This window comes from Chroicocephalus ridibundus, chromosome 31 (assembly GCF_963924245.1).
Source record: "Chroicocephalus ridibundus chromosome 31, bChrRid1.1, whole genome shotgun sequence".
NCBI lineage: Eukaryota > Metazoa > Chordata > Aves > Charadriiformes > Laridae > Chroicocephalus > Chroicocephalus ridibundus.
This window is the reverse complement of record NC_086314.1, coordinates 315,938-339,628: the sequence shown is the minus strand read 5'-3', so window position 1 is coordinate 339,628 and position 23,691 is coordinate 315,938. Positions and strand designations below refer to the sequence as shown.

The 23,691-nt window shown below is 56.0% G+C and overlaps 3 protein-coding genes across 5 annotated transcripts; 2 read left to right on the top strand and 1 right to left on the bottom strand.

The window, feature by feature from the left end:
* Positions 1-93: 93 nt before the first annotated feature.
* On the bottom strand, positions 94-9,678 carry SYVN1 (synoviolin 1). Of its 2 annotated transcripts, none has more exons than XM_063319161.1 (16): positions 9,537-9,678; positions 7,444-7,589; positions 6,908-7,000; positions 6,273-6,425; positions 6,143-6,191; positions 5,409-5,512; positions 5,170-5,296; positions 4,325-4,424; positions 4,182-4,247; positions 3,692-3,808; positions 3,352-3,503; positions 2,919-3,056; positions 2,713-2,826; positions 2,450-2,636; positions 2,185-2,312; positions 94-1,999 (listed from the first exon to the last, which is right to left on the bottom strand). In XM_063319161.1, the coding sequence occupies exons 2-16, from the start codon at positions 7,573-7,575 to the stop codon at positions 1,839-1,841; spliced, it is 1,821 nt and encodes a 606-aa protein (XP_063175231.1). In that variant the 5' UTR covers positions 7,576-7,589; positions 9,537-9,678; the 3' UTR covers positions 94-1,838. The 2 variants fall into 2 exon arrangements, with proteins under 2 accessions (XP_063175231.1, XP_063175230.1); XM_063319160.1 differs by lacking the exon at positions 9,537-9,678 and adding an exon at positions 8,899-8,997.
* A 183-nt stretch (positions 9,679-9,861) lies between these two features.
* SPDYC (speedy/RINGO cell cycle regulator family member C) lies at positions 9,862-14,588 on the top strand. Its single transcript, XM_063319217.1, has 6 exons — positions 9,862-9,881; positions 12,922-13,051; positions 13,192-13,250; positions 13,368-13,453; positions 13,693-13,864; positions 14,305-14,588. Exons 2-6 carry the CDS (start codon positions 12,940-12,942, stop codon positions 14,536-14,538), a joined length of 663 nt encoding a protein of 220 aa, XP_063175287.1. The 5' UTR covers positions 9,862-9,881; positions 12,922-12,939; the 3' UTR covers positions 14,539-14,588.
* Positions 14,589-15,769: 1,181 nt separating this feature from the next.
* CAPN1 (calpain 1) lies at positions 15,770-23,297 on the top strand. Of its 2 annotated transcripts, XM_063319132.1 has the most exons (23): positions 15,792-16,012; positions 16,407-16,538; positions 17,976-18,243; positions 18,463-18,532; positions 18,800-18,918; positions 19,301-19,434; positions 19,511-19,679; positions 19,793-19,876; positions 19,949-20,034; positions 20,114-20,188; positions 20,291-20,451; positions 20,531-20,709; positions 20,795-20,806; positions 20,916-21,127; positions 21,202-21,241; positions 21,315-21,380; positions 21,466-21,523; positions 21,606-21,670; positions 21,767-21,835; positions 21,940-22,018; positions 22,136-22,252; positions 22,996-23,054; positions 23,160-23,297. In XM_063319132.1, exons 3-23 carry the CDS (start codon positions 17,977-17,979, stop codon positions 23,184-23,186), a joined length of 2,148 nt encoding a protein of 715 aa, XP_063175202.1. In that variant the 5' UTR covers positions 15,792-16,012; positions 16,407-16,538; position 17,976; the 3' UTR covers positions 23,187-23,297. The 2 variants fall into 2 exon arrangements, with proteins under 2 accessions (XP_063175203.1, XP_063175202.1); XM_063319133.1 differs by lacking the exons at positions 22,996-23,054; positions 23,160-23,297 and having other exon boundaries at positions 15,770-16,012; positions 21,771-21,835.
* Positions 23,298-23,691: the final 394 nt, after the last annotated feature.

Genomic DNA, 23,691 nt, shown 5'->3' with positions numbered 1-23,691 from the left:
CCAGAGCGGCCAACTGTCTCTTGAACAACCCAACAGAGACAGCGTAGGGCGCCTAGAGTGGCCAACCGCCATCTTGACCCAGGGAAGAGCGCCAAGCTTTACTGCAACCTTTATTCCGCTGTATTTACAATTAAGCTATTAAAAATTTATACATTATTTACAAATTAAATAATTCCTCCAATGCTGCCCGAAAGGGAAAGGAAACAGTTTTGGGGTGAAAGGGAGCGGGTTTGGGGTCAAACGGCCCCAGCGCGTTCCTCTGGGTGTCTCCGTTCCTGCCCTCGCGGTGGTTTTCACCCCAAAATGAAGGAAATTTTGAGGAATCCACCAAAAAAACCTCCCAACATCAAACAGAACCGGCCACAAAAATTCATTAATTTGGCTCAAAAGGGTTAAGAAAAAAAATACAATAAATTAGGGTTAAAAAAAAAAAAAAATCAACTCCCAGAAGCGGCTGCTCGCCCTTCTCCTGTCACCGCTTCGTTATTGCCACATTCCTTGTTAACACGCTCAAGTCTGGGGCAACGAGTGCCAAAAATTTAAGGGAGGAGAAGAAAAATCAGCCTTGTTACTGAAAACAACCATTCCCACCCCGAAAAAAGCCCCAAAATCACCCACCGCCGGCTCCTCACCCTACACCGTCCTCTCACCGCCAGTGGTTTCGGTGCAAAACACGCCATTTTGTGACCCAAAACACTTGGGTTTGTCGCCGTCTCCAACCGCGGTTTTAGTTTTTCCCTGAGATATTTGGGCCCGGGAAGCCCTTTTTCGGTTCAAAGAGGCACTGAAGTGTTGCGGTGGTGCCGGCGCGGAGGAGAAACACGGTGGAAGAGGCGGTGGCGCCGCACTTTTTCTCAGCAAAGGCGCCGGCGGTGCCTCGCCGGGGGGGGGGTTCACCACACCAACGCGGCCCCAGAGCCATCACCGACCGCCGGGGAAGGAAACCAGACCAAAATGGGCCCGTTGGGAGGCAACGGTGACCAAAGGAAACCAAAAAAAAATCCACTTCCTAGTGCCATCGGCAGAACAAAACCAGTAAAAACCAGTTTGGGCGTGCCATGGCACCAGTGAGGGACCGGTCAGGGGCAGGTGGAGGACTCGGGGGTTTATTAAGTCGCCGGGTGGCACCGCATTTGCCCGACGGGCTTCAAGGCGGGGATATTTGGGTGCGGGAAGCAGCTTTCCCGGGGGGAGGGTGCGTTAATACTGTTAACGAGCTCATTTGCTAACGAGAGGGAATCAGGTGAGAGCCAGGGGGTGCCCCCCCCAAAATCCCCGGCACCCCGGCAGAGCAACGGCAACTGGAAGCGGGCGCAGCCAGTGGCGGTTTCGGCTGCGTTGATGCCACTCTGCAGCCCGGAGCACCCGGAGAAGACTTTGGGTTAAAAATGGGCAATTTTGAGCAATTTCAAGCGGCGCCGGCATTCGCTTGGTCACTATCACTGCGATCAAACTCCCTGTTCCCTAATTATCACGCTAAAACGGGCACGGTTACCCCAAAACACGCAACCGCCGGCTCTGAAACACACACCGGATCCCGGCTCGCTGGAGAGGTAGAGAGAACTGGGGAGAAAACAGAGAAAAAGGGGGTAAAACGAGTCAAGAAACGCAACTTTTTGCCAGGGCGCCGTGGCAAACAGGCCGTCGATGTTTTAGGGATACCGACGGGCGGAGCCAGGAACCGGTTTTGCTTCCGGATGGGGGTTTTAGTGGAAAAATAGGGGGAAAAAAAGGCAGAAAAAGAGGTGCTGTCCGGATCGTGGCGCCCGAGGGTCCAGAAACACCCAAAACGCCCCCAAAACGGTGTCGGTGGCGCGGCCGCGGCACAACCGCTGTCGTCAGTGCGAGGCTGGCGGCGGCGACGCCAGTTTCTGTAGCCTGCGGCGGCGAAGCTCCGCCGTGTCGGGTTCATCCAGCGAGGATGAGCCTTCGCCACCATCGTCTTCCTCCTCTTCCTCCTCGGCGGTGAAGCCTTCGGCGCCCGCTGGCACGGTGGGATCTGGAGGGGGGGAAAAGCACTGGTTTAGCGTCCGGTGAAACCAGTAAACCCAGTCTGAACCACGAGGCAGTTGCGGGATTGGTGTTTTGCTGGGAGGAGAGCTCCCTGGTGGTGTTTTAACAGAGGATTTGGCTTTTAAAGACGGTGCCGACACCGTTCCTCCCCCCGGCAGCTCCCTCACGCACCGGTAGCCGCGGTGGAGCCGGCGGCGGTGCCGGCAGTCGCCGGTGCCGAGGGGCTGCCGGGTGAGCGCAGGGTGGTGGGCTCCTCAGCAGGGGCGGAAGGGGGCCGGGGAGCGGCGGGTCGGGGAGACCTGCGGGGAGAAAATTAAACAAGAGATCAAAATTTTAGGCGCTTTTGGTAGATTTTTTTAGGCGGGGCATGGCTTTGCCGTAACCAAATTTTGCCCGTTTGCCCCAACCCCTCCCTTTTTTTTATGGGCAGCGTTACCCGATGGTGGCCAGGACCGTCAGGTATTGGTTGATCTGCACCATGGCAGCGTCCAGGAGGGTGTGGATGTTCTGGAGACACTGTAACCGCGCTTCCAGGTTTTGCCGATCGTGGCCTTCCATGGCTCGAAGTTCTTCCTCTGTCAAACCGGCAAAGCCAGCCGGCGGCACCGGCATCGGGGGGAAGCCTGCGGGGAGGGAGGGGTGAGGGGGGAGTCCCACAGCTGGAAGGGGGGGAACCCCGAAAACCTTGCCCTGTCTTACCAAAGAGGGGCGGCCACGGCATTCCCATCCACGGCGGGGGGAAAGGAAACGCCGGCACCGTCCCCGCAGCGGCAGCTTCCGATCCGGCGTTGGCAGCATCACTGGGCCTGGAAGCTGCGGGGACCAAAGGGCCATGAGGGCGGCAGCGGAGGAGGGAACCCCCGTTTCGGCAGCACCGACCCATCGGATCCGGGGACAAAACTCACCTGAAGCGGTGCTGGAGCTCGGCGCGGTGTTTTCGGTGCTGTTGGGCGGTTGAACACCAGGAACTGGCGGGAAGGGACCAACCGGCGGCCAGAAGGGAAACATTCCTGGGGGGAAGGGGGGAAGGATCCCCTGGGGAACTGCGGAGGGAGAAGAGAGTGGTGAGAGCCCCGAACGCCCACATCTCCCTCACCGCAACCAGACGGAATGCGCCAGGTCACCGGTTTGGTGCCCCCTGACCATGCCGGCAGGAGTTTCACCGAACAACCGCCGGCACAGGCAGAAATGCCACCGGCTCGCGCTGCCACCCGCGGGGACGTCACCTCCCAACCCTCTCCTCCGGCTCAGCCCTGGCACAGCTCAAGCGGCACGGCGAGGGGTAACCAGCGGTTGGGGGCACCCGTTCTACCGTGGAGGGGCCCAAAGAAGACTCACAGTTGGGGGGCTGGGGGACTTGGGGGGTCTGGGGCGGCTGTGGGGCTTGCTCCGGCGGCTCGGGAGGCGTCTGTGCCGGGAGGGAAGCCCGGAGAACGTCCATGCGGCAGGTGGGACACGTCTGCTGGCGCTGGAACCACGACCGCAGGCAGCTGGAGAGGAGACGGGACACCGTTAACGTCACGGTGACGGCAAAGACCCCCCAGAACACCCAGTGCCACCACCACAACTGCCCAGCGGGGCGGGTATTTCACCACCACCCCCCCAGTAACACCAAAACCACTAGAAATGCCAAAACTGAGGGGCTGGAGAGCGCGCGCCGCCCCCGTTCCTCACCCACCTGGTGTGGAAGATGTGGTTGCAAGGCAGACGCTTGGCGCCCGTCACCATCTCCTCGCGGCAGATGATGCAGACGTTGTCCATGGCCTGCAGCTCTTCCGGCGTGGCGTCAGGGTAGCTACGCAGGGAGGAGAATTAGGTGGGAAACACCAGAAAAAAAAACATTTCCCACCATTTTAGGGGGGTTCGAAGCCGACATGGGAAGGTAGCAGGACTTCTATGTCCTCCTCACTGCCCCCCAACCTCCCTTCTTGCTGTTATCCACCAGATTTTTGGTTAAATTAAGGTATTTGGCAGGAGGAGCTTGAGACATCCATGACCCTGTCACCCTACAGGGTCCTTCTGACTTTTTCCCGTGCAACAAATTCGTCATTTTCCTCAAATTTGGGTTTTTTTAGGTGGATCCCACTTCAAAGCAACCACCGAGGAGAGGCCAACAGTGGTCAAAACGCCCGGGAAGGGGTAGAAACCACGTTTGCTGTGTTACTCACAGTGTGTTCATGTTGCGGATGGCCCGGCGAGACATGATGGCATCCGTCACCGCTTTCTTAAACTGCCTGGAAGGAGACAAAGGCACCGGTGGGATCAAGCCAACGACGTGCCGGCACCAGAGGCCGTGCCGAAGTCAACTCACCTCATCGCCAGGTACATGGGGCGGATGGCGAAGAGCGGGAAGGTGTGGACTTTGATCATGATGGTCATGAAGGCCATGTAGAGGAGGACTTTGATGAAGCCTGGGAAAAAGGAGCACATCAGGGTCTTGTTCTTGGGCAACCACAGGTTGGCTGAGGTGGGAAGGGACCTCCAAGGTCACCAGATCACCAACAGCTACTTGTCCAAGACCATGACCCAACAACTTCTGAGTATCTTCAAGGACAGAGATGCCACCACCTCTCTGAGCAACCAGACCCAGCTCTCTCAGTCTCTTCAGTCCATTCACCATCTTGGTAGCCCTTTGTTGGACATTCTCCAGTATGTCCCAGTCTCTCTTGCACCAGAGAGCCCAGAAGTGGCCTCACCATCCCTTAATCACCTCCCTCAACCTGCTGGAAACCCTCCCAGGACACCACTGGCCTTCGCCGTTGGCTTGTGCTCCATCTGGTGTCCACCAAAACCCCCAGCTGAACCATTGCCCAGCACACACTGGTGCTGGGGGTTGTTGGACTTGGCTCATCCCTTCATTGAACCTCAGGAATGTCCAGGTCCCTCTGGATGATGGCAGGACCCTGTGGAGCCTCAGCCAACTCCTCCCCGTTTGGTGTCACCGACAAACCAGCTGAGGTCACCCAGATCGTTAACAAAGATGGATCAGACCTTCAGGAGCACCACCTAGACTTCATGCCTTGGTTGACGGATGGCTAATTGAGCTTTCTAACAATGTATCAAGCTTTGTCAGGCCACACCCAGATGGAAAAGTCCCCCCAAGCCCCAAAATTGGGTGGGGTGAGAAGAAAAAAGGGGGGGAAGAGGACAACATACCCGTGAAGAGCTCCGTGTACAGCATGTAGACGGCTTTGCTGTCCCAAGGGTTCTCATTCTGCAGGTCGATGGAGTGCAGAACGTACTTGATGAAGATGGTGAGCACCATGGTCATGAGGATGGCGTACTGCGGGGAGGAAGAGCGTGGCTGGGTGTGAAGAACCAGCCGAGGAGCCGTTTGTCCGTCCCAGGGGTGGACACAGAGGTTTGTCCGTCCCCAAAGGGAAGCCATCTCCTACCTCAAAGCCGAAGACGAGCTGGACTGAGGCTCCTCGCGTGAGAATGCTGTGGTACGCGTGGTTAACGAAGAGGAAATCCAGGATTCCCAGGAGGAACATCAGGGCTGCAGCAGGGGAAAGGAATCAGGATGAGGTGATAACGAGGAAAGGAGATAACGAGACTCACGGTGGGGGGAGACCTCCAAAAACTAAAGCTCCAAGAGTCACACCCCCAAAACATGGGACCCTCGAGAAGCATCGATCCCAGGGAGGGACTAAACAGCTCTGCACTAATGAAGGGCTGAATTAACACATCCCGGTAACGAGGCTGTCTCATTTGAAGCCCCCTCTGCTGCAAGACACGTCTTGTGCCCTCCTGTCTCACCAAAATACCTCCAGTTCCTTCAAAAGATGATTTTCACATCCCTAAATCTCCTTCTCCAGAAGCAGGAATATATTTTACCATGGATCTGGCCCCATGTTTTTCCCACCTGGCAAAGCCAGATAAACCCCCAGCAACCCCATCCCGCTCCCTCTGTAGCCCCATTAACACTCCCTCGTTAATGAGGCTGCCCTGATAAGGATTATCGAGCGCCGATGGTTGCACGCTCAGCTGCACCAGGTTCTTCCCCACTCGTATGCAAACACGTTGCCAAAATTATCTTTCCTGACCAGCTGCTGGCAACGTGCCAAACGGCAAAGTGCCCGTGGCCAGGCAGGATCCAGCCCGGGGTGGAGAAAAGCAAGATACTCACAGACGATACGGAAGTGGAAAAGCCAGGAGATGTTGGGGCTCCTTTCCATCTGCAAAAGAGGCGGAGAAAGGGTTCAGGTTTTCCCAAAAAAGGCTTTTTTACGCCCGTTTTCTCGCCAGCCGGCACTCACAAAGTCCACCCGGTCTTCAGCCAACCAGTGGAAGCACTTGAGGAAGAGGAGGAGGGTGAAAAGGGCAACAAAGCGAGGGCTGAAGTCGTCCCTGAAGACGGTAAAGGCCAGGCAGGTCTCCGTCACGGCGTACCACGACCGCTCCAGTAGGTGCTGCGGGAGGGGGGGAGGCAGTGAGGGGTGGGGGGGGCTTTCCCCCAGCCTTCACCCCCCATTTTTGAACCCAAAACGTCACTAAAGGCCTCGCAGGGTTCCAAGTCACCCCCCCAAAATGGTGTGAAAAGCCTCTCAGCATTCACAATTCCCCCCCCAAAAGGGTGCTGAAAGCCTCTTGGGGTTCAAAATCCCCGCAAATGGCACCAAAGGCCTCTCAGGGTTCAAAATTCTCTCCAAACGGTGTGGAAGGCTTTAAAATCTCCCCCAAAAAATGTGTCCCAAAGCTTCTCAGGGTTCAAAATCCCCCCCAAAATGTCACCAAAGGCCTCCCAGATTTCAAAATTCCCCCCAAACCCCCCAGTATCTGCATGTCCCTGCAGGCTTTAACCCCCCCAGCAGCATCGATGCCGCCTCCAGCACCAGCAACAGATCCGCCTGTCCCCAGCACCGAATTTAAACTGCTCCCTGCCATCGCTCACCTCCATCTCCGCTGCCCGCAGCTGCCCGAAAAACACCTTGCCCATAAATTTACCCAGGAGAAAAACCAACACAAAAGCCTGGATGTAGAGAACCTGCGGGGAGAAAAACGAAGAGGGGAAGGAGATGATAGGGAAGAAGCCCCGGCGCAGCCAAAACTCGTTGCAGTGACAAGAGGACGCAGAGGAGGGTTTGGCGCCACAAATTTGGGTCCCAGGGGATGGAGGAGACGGCGACTGGATACCGGCTCGGCCTCAACCCTGTTTTGGGGCATCCCCAGGGCTCCCGTGCAGGGAGGAGGAGGCAGCAGCATCTTCCCGCCCTCCCCGTGCACCTCTCCCCAGAGGTTTTCGGCGCACACCGTTAAACGGAAAACGACCCATTTTGGTTGCCGAAAGCAGAAGTGGGCCGCACTGAGAGCTGCCACCCCTCGTGCCGCACCACAAAGCTGCTGTCTGAGCTGGGAGGCTCAGTTACCCCCCCGCCTCCAGCCACACGGATTAATTACCCACCGCTAATGAATTAACTGGGTACTTACAGCCATGCTGGGGCTGGATTTGGTAAGATAAACCACGGTGGGATAGAACTGGTGCTTCAGGTAATAGGCGTGAGCCACCACCGCCGTCGTCAGCGCCAGGCTCCCTGCCATCACCACCGCCGTGCAGAGCATCTCCCCGGCTCGGCCTGCCAGATTAGAAACCCATCAAATTGCGCCAAAAAAGGGGACTTTTGCTAAAACACCCACACTATTTAGTGTAAAATTGAGGATTAATTGGCCACTCTCACATCTCAGGATGCAAAGCCCTTTTTGGGGTGGTTTCTGAGTGCAAGAGGAAAACAAGACCCTAAAACTAATGATGCTACCAACAAGTTGATTTTTTTTAACCTGCTAATGATGACTGCAAGTAGCGAAAAACCTGCAGTGTCAAAGAGAGCTTTTCTGCCCCCAAAATGCTCCTAGCAACGGCACCAGCCCATGTCCTACATACTCAGTGCCACCGGCTGACGCGTCCCCACATCCCTTCTCCCATGTCCCCAGATGTCACCTCCTCATCCCCAACTCTTCCTCCCAAATGTCACCTCCTTGTCCCCATCCCCAGCTCTCCCCCAAGTGCCACCTCCCTATCCCAATCTCTCCCCACTTCCTTGTCCCCACGTCCCCTCCCTCTCTGCAGTGGGGGCCAGACACCCCCCCAGGTCACAGCACCTCTCTGTTGTCCTCCTCATGTCCATCCCACCCCCATCCACCCTCTCAGGTGACAGTCAGTCCACCCATCCTCTAGCCACCCCCGCCATGACTCCTGCCCCCCCAGTGTCCCCCCAACTCCCCCCTGCCCCACCAGATTGCCCCACATCCCTCCTCGTGTCTCTTGTCCCATCCCCCCCAAGTCCCCTGTCACCTCTCAAACCACAGACCCCATACTCTGCCCCACTGCAGGCCCAAATCCCTGTGTTCCCCGTCACATACCCCACCCCCCAGGTGTCCCCAACATCCCCACCTCTGTCTCCCAGACCTCCAGTGTCCCCCATGTCCCTCCCGCAACCCAGCCCCCCATGCCCTGTCCACCCTCACGCCCCAACTTTCATGCCCCCCATGTCCCCTGTTCCCCTCTCAAGTCACTTGGGTTCCCCCACCCCAGTCCCCAAGGGCGCCCCCAAACCCCTGCCCCTTCAAGTGTCCCCAAACCCCCGATCCCTCCAAGACCCCCCTTACATGCCCCCATCCTCCAGGTGCCCCTCCATGTCCCTGTGTGTCCTCCTCCAGCCCTTCAGGTGCCCTCACATACCCCTGTTCCCCCCCCCTGCAGACGACCCGCAGACGACCCCCCCCCCCGCCCCTTACGCTCCCTACTCCGCCAGGGGCCCAACATCTCACCGCTCCCCCCACGTCCCCCTGGGCTCCCCCTTTCTCTCCGGCCCCGCCCCAAGACCCCCCGCTGCTGCCCCCTCCCTCAGGCCCCGGTGTCGGTATCGCCGCCGCCCCCGCACTCACTCGGATCGAGCCCCGCCGCCGCCACGGCTCCCCCCCCCCCCGTCTCAGACCGCTCCCCCACCGGAAGCGCCTCAGCGCGCGACACCTCACTTCCGCTCAGGGCTGAACCACCCGCTGCCCGGAAGGGGGAAACCCGTGGGGGGGTCCCTTCCCCGCTGCTCGCCCCTCCCCAACCCACTCCTCCATAAAGGCTCTTCCCGAGGGTGCTGCTGAGGGTCCCCCTTCCCGGTCTGCCCCCAACGCTGCGCGCGGGGGGGTCCACGAACCCCCCCAAACTAGTCTGGCTCCCCTCCCCACACGCCCACACTTGGTACGGTCCCACCTGCCCCGCAGCCGGAGCTGGGGTGGGCGGGAACGCCAAGGGTCCCGTGTCTCGCTTTCATTGGTCAGACCGCGCGGCGCTCGGCCAATCAGAAAAAAACCCCGCGCGGCGCCGGTTAATCCGCGGCTGTTGCTAAGGGACGGGCGGGAGGGGCGATGAGTTGCGCCCGGCCTCAGCTCTCACGGCGCGGCCTTGGCGGGGGAAATAACCCCCTGCTCCACCCTTAGCGGGCTGGAGGCAGGCCCCCAGACTGCCTCAGCCCCCTGGGGAGACCCAAATTGGGACGGATTTGCCTTTTTTTGCCCTTTTTTCATACCTCACATCACACTCGATGGGTTTGCGTCCCCTCTAGGTTCTTCACAGCCCTTTTCCTGCCCCTTTTTCCCACAGAAAACGCCCAAACGCCTCACCCGGCCCCGCGGGGACTAACGCACGCTGTGCCTCCACCCCACCCTTCACACTTGCCCCCCCTCACAGAGCCCAGCCTATCAGCGACTCCGCCCCATGCTCCGCCCCTCTGATTGGCTAATGTCGCCCACTGTCCCGCCTCCCGGCCTTTGACAGGCAGCGGCGCTTGAGGGCGGAGGAGAGAAGGGAGCCCGCCTCTTTCTTCTCCGCCTTCTGATTGGCTGGCGCCGCGGGCACGCGGCCTATAAGAGAGGTGAGCGGGAGGGGTGGGGTCAAGTTGGCTCCTCGCCCACGATGCCCGTGCCGCCCCGCCCCGCGCGCGCTGCTCAGGTGAGAGGAAAAAGGCGGGAAAAGCGGTTGGGCGTCGCCGTCGCTTTCTGAGGGGATTTCTCTGCTCCCCCCCCCTCCGTTTGTGAGGGAGGGGGGAAAAAGGGGCGCCATGAGGTAAAAACTACCCCCTTCCACCTCACCTTGTTTGCTGAGAGGAGCCAGCCCTAGTTCCGTGAGGTGAAAACAACTCTAAATCTTTTAATTTTCCCTTTTCTCCTTGGTGCGTGAGAGGGATGGCATGGCACGGTGCCCCTTATCTGTTGTGGTGGGGGATGAGGTGGTGGAGGGGGGGGGATTTCAAGCTCTGGGGGCTCTGCTGTCCCCAGTTATTGTGTCCTTTAAATGCTTCCTTGGGATCAAAGGAGAGGAGGCAAATGCAGCCCTTTAAATGTTCTTCTGGAAAAAAAACAAACAAAAAAAATCCCCTGAGGAGGGAGAGAGAGGAGAATTATGCTCCTCTTACCTTATTGAAACCAAATTTTGGTACCCCTGAGCACAAACAAACTGTTTTGAACAGGAGGATGCACTAATATGGGCGTAAAAAAATACTCTTTTTTATAATTTCTCCTCGTTTTTGAGGAAACTACTGCAATGTCTTTGTGTCCTGAGGAGATGGCAAGCTGTGCCTTGGTGGATGGTGATAGTAATCCTACCAAAGTGCCCTGAAATAAGAAATAGAAAAGGATTTTTTTGTTTTCCCAGTAATTTTTGGGGTGGTTGTTGAGCAGCAGTGGGGCAGAGATGTGTCCCTTCTCCCTGTGGTGATGGTTTGTTTGAGGTTGGGTGCTGGGCAGCGATAATAAAACCTGCAAAAACAAGGTGGGTTTTGTCTTTTTTCTTATCGAAGATAAGTGTGGATTTAGATTTTGGGTGGTAAATCTGTAGTCTTTATTACCCCTTTGAGACAAGAGCTATTCTAACCCTAAATTGCTTTAGTTATTGGGGGGTTTTCTTGATCATTTTCAGCGTCTGACCCCTGTAGCTGCTATAAAAATATCCTTCAAATCCCTTGAAGACTGGCACTCCCATGGTTAAAGTATCCCTGAGTTTTTAACTGAGTATCCCTGAGTTTTTAACCGAGTAATATTTATATGGGGGCAGCCCAGCTGCTCCCCCCATCTCCAACCCCTTCAAAGCAGCTTGGATTTCTAAAACAGGAGCACTAGGTTGGCTTTTTTTTAATTAAAAAAGTCGCTTTTTTCTTTTTTTTTTTTGCCAACTGCAGGTTTAATTTTCCCAGTAGGTGGGTTTTGAGGTATTTCAGGGCTTTTTAAAGAGTTGGTAGCAAAATTTCAGCTGGATGCTCTCTGCATCCCTTTATCCTCCTGCAAGGCATGGAGCAGGTGGCTCTCAAATTCCCTTCTTCTCATGTGGCTGCTTAAATAATGCAAAAACTGATGAAATATTGGGGAAAACCCCCAAATTGATAAATAGAGGGGAGTGAGGAAATTGGGGCAGGTTGAGATGCTGCTTTAAGTGGGGTTTTTTTTTTTGAGATCAGCAGGGCTTAATGTGGTGTTTTGGTAGCAGAAGGCAAAATTCAGCACCTCCACCTGGAGGAGGGAATTTCTGTACCATTCCTGTGGCACAAAAGACTAAGAATGAGTTAAACCTGAGTTTATCAAAATGTGAGGCTTTTTTTTTTCCTTAATATCTATTTTTTTTGTCCTAAAATCACTTAAAATAGTAAGTAGGTGGAGAAAATTGGGTCAGCATGGTTACTCCCAACCTGAGGCTTCCCTGGGGATGAAGTCCTCGTTATTCCGCAAAAAGCCCATAGCAACTGATTTGCATATTCACCTCAGCCACAATTACTCCTGATCCTTTTTTTTTAAAAAAGCATAAAAAGCTGAATTTTTGTGGTCTAAAGCACTTGGAAGTGGCCGAAAGGGACCCAGAGCTTGAAAGTGGTGGGTTTTGGTGCAGTGGTTGGGATGGTCCTAGGAGCAAGTTGAGGTGCAGAGGGGCTGCTTCATTAGTGCTCGTTAATGAACTCGCCTTGATTGGGGAGGATGCTGTGGGTAAACCTAGCAGTGCCCAGTGCTCAAAACTACTGATATAAGGCAATTTTGGGGTAAAATGAGCCCTTTATAAACTACAATTTGAGTCGGGGTGTGAGATGCTGCTGGGGATATTGCGTTTGTGTCATTTGGCTTGAATGAGGGGTCTGGTTTGGGGGGGATTTGGGGTGTTTGCATGGTTCATTTGTTTTTTTTCTGGGGGGGGGATTTGGAGCTTTTTAGTGGAGCTCTGGGGGGCTTGGTCAGTTTTGGGGGGTTTATCTGGGATTTTTTTGAGGGCGTTTATGTTTTTTTTCAATGGTTGGTGTGTTCTTGGGGGGACTTGGAGTGTTTGAACTGATCGAGTTTTGAGGGGACTTTGAGGCATTTTGGAGATAAGGGTCTTTTTGGGGGGGTTAAAGGGCTGATCTGGTTTTGGGGGCATTTTGGTGTGTTTGAATGGCTGGTCTGTTTTTGGGGGGGCTTGTGATGGCTGGTCTGTTTTCTTGGGGGTCTTGGGGAACATTAGATCATTTGGCTTGTTTTTTGGGGGGGCTTTGGGGTGGCTGGTCTGTGGGGTTTTTGGACTTTTCTGGGTGTTAAAGGGTTGGTCTGTTTTTTGGGGGGGCATTTGGGGTGTTTGATTTGTTGGCCTGTTGTTTTTTTGGAGGGGGACTTTGGGGCATTTGGGCTGCTGGTCTGGTTTTGGGGAGCTTAGGGCTTTTGGGCGTTAAAATGTTGGTCTGGTTTGGGGGGCTCTGGGGTGTTTGTTTTTTTGGGGGGAGCTTGGGGTGGCTGGTTGCTTTTGGGGTAACTTGTGACTTTTGGGGGGTTTAAAGGGTTGGTCTGGTTTGGGGGGTCTTGGGGCTTTTGGGGGCACTCAGAGCTTTTTGGGGGGATTAAGGGCTTGCTCTGGTTTTGGGGGGACTTTGGGCTGTCCCCCCACCACCCCCTCTCCCTCAGGCCAGCCCCCCCACCTCCATGAAGCCCCCCCCATCTCCAGCCCCCCCGGGTGGTGAGAGACCCCCACCCAGCACCCCCCGGAGCCTTCACCTGCACCGCCAGGAGCGAGAAGCCTTCTTCAAGCTGCTGGGTAAGGGAATGGCTGCAAAACTACTGAAATCCTGTAAAATTGGGAAAAACCAATTCCCCTGCATCATTGAAAACCCCCAAACTGGGAGGTTTCCCCCCAAAAAAAAATATTTTTATGTAATAATTTTCCTCCTCTTGAAGAAGACAACGTGGTGCAGGAATTCCTGTCGATGGATGTCTGCTGCAGGATTTCTGATAAGGTTAGTCCTTCAAAAACTCTGCTTTATTTTTTTTTTAAGCAAGACACCTTTTCTGCCTGAATTCAGCTTTTTTTCCTTTTTTTGCCTAAAATCACTGTGTTTTTCCTCATTTCCCAGTACCTGTTGGCAATGGTGCTGATGTACTTCAAGCGTGCCGGCCTGCCCACGAGCGAGTACAACCGCCTCAACCTCTTCACTGCCCTGTGCGTACCCCGAGGTGACCTCATTAACGAATGAGCTGCCCGCTCGTTAACGAAGCCGGGGGCTCTAATGGCGCTCCTCCAGAGCGCTCACTAACAGAGCGGGGCTCTATTGATGCTGTTAAATCTCCCCAAACCCATGCTGCCCCGGAGATCCCCAAGCTGCCTCGCCCCCTTCCCACTATCCCTACCTGCTGAATTGCCCAAAATCCCCACAATTCACCCCATTTTCCCCCCCACAGGTACCTGGCAAATGACATGGAGGAGGACGAGGAGGAGCACAAGTACCAGATCTTCCCCTGGGCTCTGGGCCGCCGCTGGCGCTGTCTCTTCCCCCGCTTCCTTCGGCGCCGCGACCGTCTCTGGGCCCGCATGAGCTACCGGGCGGCCGTCAGCCGGCACTGCTGTGAGGAGGTCGGTGCTGTGAAAAACACCCAAAATCCCTTCATCTTGCCCCGAAAAATCCTTAGAGACCACTCACCCTCCAAAAAAGGCCCTTAAAGATCCCCAAAACCTGGTGAGAATCAAAAAAAGAAGTGAAATCTTAATTTTTATGGGAAGTTTGCTGCCCGATGCCGCTTTCCCTGCTGAAAAATGTCTGTATCTTCAGAAAATGGATTATTTTTATTTTTTATTTAAGGTTAATTAGTGAGGTTTTGCGGTCAGGCAAGTCGCTCTCCCTGGCAGGGGCGGGTGGGAATGAAACCCCCTGCCCTGTTGTGCCGGGGGGTGGTGGTGGTAGGGGGGGTGGTATGTCCCTCAAATTGCAGCAGGTTTTAGAGCAACCCCCCCCAGTGCCAGGGGGTTTTTTAGCCCCAAACTCATGTTTTTTTACCCCAAACCCCTCTGTGCAGGTGATGGCGGTGGAACCCTGGCACTGGGCCTGGCAGCGGGAGCGACCCCCCCACCACAGCGGGGCCACGCGCCCCCAGTGTCCCCCCTGGCCCTCCCCCTGCCTGCGCTGCTCCAGGCCCCTGGCCCCGCAGCAGGAGGAAGATGAGGGTCCCTGGGCGCAGGACACCATCATCCTGCTGCCGCCACGCCGCCCCAGCGCCGCCCTGCTGCCCGACTCCGCCAAAACCCACTGAGGTCACACACCATTTGGGCTGAAATCGGCTGAAATTGTGTCCGGGCCACGTCCTGGATGTCTCTCTTCTTCGTAGCTTGCTCGCAGCAAAGCCAATATTGGGATTTTTAAACTCAAAATCCACATTCGCTCATGGCGGACCTGAACCTATCTCTTCTACAGTGCAAACTAGTGATTTTTGGTTATTTTTCCCCATTTTTGTCCTGTTTCCCCCTTATTTATAAACACCAGTTGACAACAATTTGCTCAAAAATGCTTGTTTTCTGCCTGTTGCCCAATATCTCCTGTTTTTAGCCCACAAACTCTTGTGCTTCCCTCCACTGTGAGGCCAAAGGGTGTGTGGGATGAGGGGGTGTGACACTGAGACCCCCAGCACCCTCCCACCTCCCCCTTTCATGCCAAAAAAAAAAAAAAAGGGGAAAACGGGTAATGTGAAGTATTAAAAAAAAAAAAAAAAAAAAAATGAATAAATCACTATATTTTTGTGTTTTGTGTGTGGAGAAGAAGGGGGGGAATAGATTGAAGGGGGTGATTTGGGGGCAGGGCTGATGTGGGGGGGGCAGCTGTTTTTGGGGGAGCTGGTTTGGGGGTGCCCCCCACAGTGGGGTGATGGGGGGGGCTCTTCTCCCCCACATCCCCCAACCCCATTTCTCTCCTCAGGAGGTGGGAACAGAGGGACCGGTCCTGCGGGCGCAGGTAGGGATGGCGGCAGCCCTGTGCGTGTCACACACATGTCACATGTGCCCCAGCCTTCCACACATATGTGGTGGTGTGTTCAAGCACCCTGCACATGTGTGTGCCTTGTGTCCCAGCCCTCTGCGTACACGTCTCATTTCCTGCTGCTCTGCACATGGGTGTTCCACACATGTCCTGTTCTCCACACATGTGTTCTAGCCCTGAACATGGGTCCCAGCCCTTTGCACACATGTGTGTGTTATGTGTCCTGGCCCTCTGCATGTCTGTCCCAGCTTTCTGCACACACATGCCCCATGTGTGTCCCAGCCCTCTACACACATGTCCCAGCCCTTGATACACATGTGTCCTGGGTGTGTCCCAGCCCTCTACCCACAAGCCCCACTCGTGTCCTGGTTATGCACACACATGTCCCGTGCATGTCCAGCCCTCTGCACACGCATGTGGCGTGCGGCCCGGCCCACAACAGCATTCCCCCCGGCGAAAAACCCGCAGTTGCGGGAGGACGACAGACCCAAAAAACCAGAGAAACGGCCCTAGAAACGACCCCAGAAACGCCTCGGGGTCCTCCCCCCGCCCCCAAAATCGCTCCCTTTTACCCCATTTCCCCTCCCGCAGGCTCTGAGGGAGGAGCAGTGCAGGGAGGAGTCTCGGCGGAGGCGGGCGGGGGGTTCAACCCGGCCTCGCCTTCCTGCTTAAGGAAGACTTTATACATATATTTATTTTTTTCCTTATTTTACCCAAAAGCGGCGAGTTCGGGAGCGGCCCCCGCCCCCAGCGAGGTACGTTCCCCCGTGTCCCCCCAGGAGGTGACAGCCACCCCCGCAGCAGGGTGACAAGGCAGGAGGCACTTCCCCCTCTCCTCAACTTTGTGGCCGGCGGCGCTTATACAACTCCCCGCGCTGCCAGATCGGGGGGGAAGATGGGGAAAACGGGCAAAACCCATTATTTTGGCCTATTTTCCTTCCTTCTCGGAGCCGTGAAGGGGTGGGGGAGCTGGGGGGGGCTCCCCCACACCACAACCGAGCCTCGTTTTAACCAGAAAAGTGTTTTTGGGGGGCTAAATCCGCCTCGGGGAGGGGGGGAATGGGGGATTTGTGGTTTTTTTAATGTTTTTGCTCAAAATATAGTGTTTTTTGATGTTTTCTCTCATTTTGCATGATATTTTCTCCCCAGCGCAACGGGAGGGAAGCGGCTGCCGAGGGGCCGAGCCTTCGCCCCACGGCACCTGCCAGGACATCGAGTACCTGCTGCCCTCCTGGAAACAGGGTGAAAAGAGGCGATTTTTGTCCTGCTGTCCCAAAAAGTGTATGTATGGAGGGATTCATCCCTGGGGAGGGACAAACGGCTCCTGCTCTCTCCAGGGAGGGTACAGGGAAGCAGAGGGGCCCCCGGGGCACAGGCATGCAAGGGGGGGACCTCGTTAACAGGGAAAATCGCTAGCGAGAACCCCGTTAATGGGGAAACTCGTTAACGAGAACGTTGTTAACGGGGCGGGGGAACAGTGTTGTGAAGCACCCTGTGAGTGAGGCCTCCACCCTGCCCCAAAAAGCTGCTCTGGGCTGGGGGTGGGGGGAGTCTCTAACCCACTCTGCCACCCCACCACCCCTCATTTTGGGGACAATTTGTGCTTTTTTGGGGCATAATCCCCATTTTTAGGGTGTCCCTGAACCCCCCCGAGGGCCACGCTGGGCTTTGGGGTGGCAGGAGCCCCCGTGTTCGGCAGCATTTTGGGGGGCCACACTGCTAACTTCGGTGTCACCTTTCTGTTGCTCCCTCTGTGGCCCAAATTAGTGCCTAATTAAGCTCCCCAATGCTTAATTAAGCTCCCCAACGCTTAATTAAGGCCTTTATGAGTTTAACATGGGTCCGGCAGCACTGCCTGGGGCTGTGCTCCTGGGGAGCGGCCGTGACACACACTGCAACTTGCAGGACCTGTTCTGGGGCCGTTTCCCCTCATTTTGTCAGCGTTTGGGGCTGCCCGGTGCCGTAATTGTCATTTTTTTTTTGTTATCACGGGGCCATTTCGAGGTTAAACACGACTATTTTGGGCCTGCTCGGGTTACAGACAGCGAGCAGCTGCCGCAGGGGGTGGTGAGGGCGGGAGGACTTCCCCGCCCCTGTAATTCCCTCTTTTCACCCCAAAACAGTGGCACATTCAGCTCACCAAAATCCCCCCAATCACCCCCAACCCTGCGTGGCCCAGGCATGACCCCAAATTTGGGGGAGTTACAGCGCTTTTTTAGCATTTTTGCCCCCGAAATTAGGATCTCCATGGGATCATAATCGGTGCGTTTAATATAAACTAACTGTTGCGTTTTTTGGGGGCAGAATCCTCTTTTTTCTTTCAAGCCACGCACAGTGGCGATCCTAAAGCAGACCCCAAACCCCCCCAAATCCCCCCAAAACGCCCCACAAGGTGGGGGTACATAGCTCCGAAAAGCCCCTGTGTTCCCCCTCTTCCCTGTCAAGCCAAGCCCCCGCAAACGAGGCCGCGCTAGTTACTCGTCATTAGATCCCCCCGCTAACGCGAGGCGCCTTTAAATCCACTAATTATCCTCCCCCTGATTTAATTAAGGGGGCGCACGAGGTGCTCCCCGACTTCGTCCAGGCGCGAGGGAGAGCGCAGCCGCCCCAGCACCCGGCAGCGGCGCCGAGGAGGAAAATCAGGCGGAAAGCTTCAATTTTTAAGCACTTGGGGTTTTTTTTTTGCCATTTGCCCGATTTCCCCTGTTTTCTCCCCAGGATGGCGGAGGAGCCCATCGTGCCGGTGTACTGCACTGGCGTTTCGGCGCAGGTGCAGCGGCAGCGGGCGAAGGCGTTGGGGTTGGGGCAGCACGAGAACGCGGTGCGGTACCTGGGGCAGGACTTCGGGCGGCTGGTGGAGGAATGTCGGCGTTCCGGAACCCTCTTCCGCGACCAAACCTTCCCGCCGGCTCCCGCCTCCCTCGGCTTCCGCGAGCTGGGGCCCGGCACTGCCAAAACCCACGGCGTCCAGTGGAAGAGGCCGACGGTGAGGCACAGTCTTAATGACGGGGTGCTAATTAATTGCCTTCCCCCAAGTGGAGCGCCCGGCTTGTCGCTTGGGTTTTAATTCCCGTGGTGTAATTGATGGTCGTTACCGCAGCAAGCTCCTCCCGGCGCGGCGGCGGCGGCTCTGAGGGAAAAAAAACCCTGTAAATATCCAAATTTTGGTGATTTTGGTGATGGAACTGGGGGTGTTTCCCTGCAGGAGCTGTGTCCGCGCCCGCAGTTCATCGTGGACGGGGCCACGCGCACCGACATCTGCCAGGGAGCGCTGGGTAGGGAGCGGCAACGCTTCAGTTTTCCTGATTTTCTCTTTTTTTTGCCTCAAAATGGAGGGTTTTGGGGATGGTTCTACCCAGTTGAGGCTTGTTTGCCGTTACCGCCAGTGGCGAGTTTGAACCTTGCACCGGTGGGTTGTGGCAGAACCAGCCGTGGCTTCCCGTTAAACACCCATGGAGTGTAAAAAAACATATATAGAGGTGTTGAGTGACCAGAAAATTGCCTTTTTTACCCCAAAACTGAGAGGAAACTGGTGCCCGCAGGTGACTGCTGGCTGCTGGCGGCCATCGCCTCCCTCACGCTCAACGAGACCCTCCTTCACCGCGTGGTGCCGCACGGGCAGAGCTTCCAGCACGGCTACGCCGGCATCTTCCACTTCCAGGTCAGGCACGAACCCCACCACCATTCAGGGGTTCCCCCTCCATTTTTGGGTTCCTCTCCAGCATTTTGGGGGTCTCCCCCTCCATTTTGAGAGGATTCCCCACCATTTTGGGGCTCCTTCTGCCATTTTGGGGCTTTCCCACCATTTTGGGGCTCCCCTCCACTGTTTTGTGAGGATCCCCCACCATTTTGGGGCCAAGTGAGGCACTTTCCGCCACAGAGGTTCATCTCCCGGCGGGGTGATGCTGGCCTGGTGCCACTGCTGTTCCCCTCATGGCGATATGCACTGTGGGACCCCAAAATGTGTGTTTTCTGCCCAAAACGCCACTCCCCGGCTAAAAAAAACGTGGAGGTTTTACCTTTGGCCTCCTCTTCCTCTTCAGATTTGGCAGTTCGGCGAGTGGCTGGACGTGGTGGTGGACGACTACTTGCCCACCAAAGACGGCAAGCTGCTCTTCGTCCACTCCGCCGAGGGCACCGAGTTCTGGAGCGCCCTTTTGGAGAAAGCCTACGCCAAGTACGCCCTCCCTCCCCCGCCCTTCCCTCCCTTGCGTTTTGGGGTGAAACGCTCCCAAAACGGTCCGGTCTTGCAGGGTGAACGGGTGCTACGAGGCGCTGTCGGGCGGCAGCACCTCAGAGGGCTTCGAGGACTTCACGGGCGGCGTGACGGAGTGGTACGACCTGCGCAAGCCGCCAGCCGATCTCTACCAGATCATCCTCAAGGCGCTGGAGCGCGGCTCCCTGCTCGGCTGCTCCATCGACGTGAGCGAGAGGGGGGCCTTTTGGGGCTAAAAAACCCAAGGTTTGGGGGGTCCTGCGCCCAGCATTAGAATAAGCACGGCACCGCACACAGCCGCCGTCTCGTTTCCTCGCAGATAACGAGCGCCTTCGACATGGAGGCGGTGACCTTCAAGAAGCTGGTGAAGGGACACGCGTACTCTGTGACGGGGGCCAAGCAGGTGAGAGACGGCGCCGTTTTGGAGAGAAAATGGCGCTTTTTGGGTCACGAGCCCTGATGGCGCCATTTACAGATCAACTACCGCGGGCAATCGCTGGGCCTGATCCGTATGCGCAATCCCTGGGGAGAAGTGGAGTGGACGGGACCCTGGAGCGACAGGTGAGGACCGCAAAGCTTCGTTAGCATTAATTAATGAAGCTGCCAGGCCCCGTGGATGAGATCTGTTTGTCACCTGCAGCTCGTCCGAGTGGAACGCGGTGGAGCCGGCGCTGAGGCAGCAGCTGATGGTGAAAATGGAGGATGGCGAATTTTGGTAAGCAAAAAGGGATTAAAAACCCCTTTTCCCGGCTGTTTTGTGCCAGGAAAAGAAGGAAAACTTCCCCCTCCTGACCTTGGGCGCTTCCTCTTCCTCCAGGATGTCCTTCCGGGATTTCCTGCGGGAATTCACCCGCCTGGAGATCTGCAACCTCACCCCAGACGCTCTCCAATCCCGCAAATTCCGCAAGTGGAACACGCGGCTCTACGACGGGACGTGGCGGCGCGGCAGCACGGCCGGCGGCTGCAGGAACTACCCCGGTAGGCGCCACCAAGGAATTTCACCTCAAAAAACTGCTAATTTTGGGATGGATTTAACCTCCTCTTGCTCTTTTTTCAGCCACTTTCTGGATAAACCCGCAGTTTAAGATCCAGCTGGAGGAGGTGGACGACGAGGGGGACGAGGGCGGCGGGCGCGAGCCCGGCTGCAGCTTCCTGCTGGCGCTGATGCAGAAGCACCGGCGCCGCGAGCGCCGCTACGGCAAGGACATGGAGACCATCGGATTTGCCGTCTACGAGGTAATGGTGTCACCCGGCGTCACCCGGCATCACCCGGTGCGGCCGAGTGACGAAGAGGTGAGACCTCTCCTCTCCTCTCCTCCAGGTTCCTCCCGAGGTGGGTACGAGTCGCCGGCGGTGACAACGTCACCGTAACCAGGAAACACGGAAGGTGGGGGAGGTTTTTTGGGGGTTATTTTGGGTGTTTTTAACCCCGGTTCTGGCAGCACGTGGGGAAGTCGGGCGTCCACCTGAAGCGGGATTTCTTCCTGGCCAACGCCTCGCGCGCCCGCTCGGAGCAGTTCATCAACCTGCGAGAGGTGAGCACCCGGTTCCGGCTGCCGCCGGGGGAATACATCGTGGTGCCCTCCACCTTCGAGCCCAACAAGGAAGGAGACTTCGTCCTCCGCGTCTTCTCCGAGAAGAAAGCCGGCACTGAGTAAGAGACGCCTCGTTAGTGCTAACGATGCCGGGCGACTCTTGAGGACAAACTCTCCTTTATTATCTCTGCAGGGAAATGGATGACAAGATCCAAGCCACGCTCCCGGATGAGGTGAGGGTGGTGGACAACGCTGTAGGGTGCCGAGGCCTGGCCTTTTTACCAAACCTGCCATTTTTTCCCTCAGAAAGTGCTCTCCGAAAGCCAAATTGACGACAACTTCAAGCAGCTCTTCAAGCAACTGGCGGGGGCGGTAAGGGGGGTGCCGGGACGGGTGACACCGGTGACACAGGCAGTGGCACGGGGCTGCCGGAGAACACCCCGTCTTCTCCCCGCAGGACATGGAGATCAGCGTCACGGAGCTTCAGACCATCCTCAACCGCATCATCGGCAAACGTGAGCCGCGGGCGGGTTCCCCGCTCCTCGCCTTAATCGCCCTGTAACTCGTTAAGGCAGACAACCACCGGCTTCTTTGCAGATAAAGATCTCCGGACCAAAGGGTTCAGCACCGAGTCCTGCCGCAGCATGGTCAACCTCATGGACGTATCCTCCACCGCCAGCCGTGGGGCAGGGGTATTTTTTTGGGGAGGGGGGCACCCCAAATCCCGCCCTTTTCCTTAACCCCCTCCCGCCCCGCAGAAAGATGGCAACGGGAAGCTGGGGCTGGTGGAGTTCAACATCCTGTGGAACAGAATCCGCAACTACCTGGTGGGTCTGGGGGGGTTTTGGGGTGCGAAAGGGGGGTTTTGGGGTCTCTCTCCTCATGGGTGACCCCCATTTTTTTTGGTGGGGGGGTGGTGTTGGGCTCGCAGGCCATCTTCCGCAAGTTCGACCTGGATAAGTCGGGGAGCATGAGCGCCTACGAGATGCGGATGGCGCTGGAAGCGGCAGGTAACGCCCCGCTCCGGCGATGAACCCCGGGCTTCGTTAACACCATCCTCAGTTTTAACAAATTTCCCTCCCATCCGCCTCGGGTGGGTTGGGTTGGTTTGTTTGTTTCCTAAAAAGGCTATAAATTGAACAAAAAGCTGCACGAGCTGATCATCACCCGCTACGCGGAGCCCGACCTGGCCATCGACTTCGACAACTTCGTCTGCTGCCTCGTGCGCCTGGAGACCATGTTCCGTGAGCGGCATTTCATCCCTAAATCCCACCGCTTCCGCCGATCCCACCACGCCTCCCACAGGATTCAGCAGGAAAAATTGGAAAAAAATTGATTTAAAATACAACTTTTCCCTACTTTCCTTATTCGATTCCATGGAAAAGTTGGAAAAACCCCGCAAGAGTTGACGGGGAAGCCAGAAAAAGTGCAAAAAAAAAAAGCAGGATTTAAGGGGAAAAGTCCTAAAACCCCAATTTTTTTCTGTTAAATCCTGTTTTCCGACTTTTCCTGATAAATCCTGCTGGGTTTTTGCACTTTTTTCACAGAAAAAAAATGTGGGTTTTCCAACTTTTCTCCTTGAAACCTACTGGGTTTTCCAACTTTTCCCCTTAAATCCTGTGCTTGTTTTGCATTTTTTCCTGCTAAATGCTGGGCTTTTTTTCCAACTTCCTCACTTGATCCTGTGGGGTTTTTACAGTGTTTCCCAGAATTTAACTTTTCCATGGAATTGAACAGGAAAAGTTGAAGAAAACCCCACAGGCTTTACCAGGAAAAGTGGCTTTTTCCTCGTTTTCGTCCTTAAATTCTGGATTTTGCCTGACTTTTCCCCCTTAAATCTTGCTGTTTTTTCCCACTTTTCCCCCTTAAATCCTTCCTGGTTTTCCTGATTTTTCCCCCTAAATCCTGCTGGTTTCCTCCCGGTTTTTCCCCTTAAGTCCTGCCCCGTTTTCCCCGCAAACATCTAATACCGTTTCCCTCACTGCAGGGTTTTTCCAAGCGATGGACGTGGACCAGGATGGCGTCGTCACCTTCGACTTGCTGCAGGTACCCGTGGGTGCTGCGTGGGGCTGGCACCCGCCCCGAAACCACCCAAAACTCACCCAAAAACCCACCCAGACCCCTCCTCACCCCCTCCTCCTCCTCCCGCAGTGGCTACAGCTCACCATGTTCGCCTGACCAGACCCCCCAGCCCTCCAAGTGCCTTCGCTGCGGAGCCAGAACCGCGCCAGTTTTTCCCTTTTTTTGCCTTTTTTTCAGCATAAAGGAGGGTGTGGGGGGGTGCAGGTGTTGTGGCCACCCCCAGCCGGAACACGGGGCTCCCCTCGCGCTTCGCCAAAGAAATGCCCCTTTCCTCGCCTCTCGCACGGCTGTTTTGGGGGGAATTCTCACGGTTTTTGTGCCTCTTGCTACCGAAGGAGCCCGGGGGGGTGACGCCGGGTCTCAGCCCCCCGTCGCCTCTCGCTTCCGCGCTCTTTCCCAGCGCCTCAGTCAGGGATCTTCTGCCTACCGGGTGCCATAATGGTGGTTTTTTTTTATTGTATAAATTAAAAATAAGGAAAAAAAACCAACTAACAACCAAGAAACGTTATTAAAATCAAAGCTATTTTCTACCAGTCCTTTCCCACCCCCTCCAGCTTCCAGCTTTGCCTCAGGGTGAATCCCACCGGCCCCCCCCGACCCG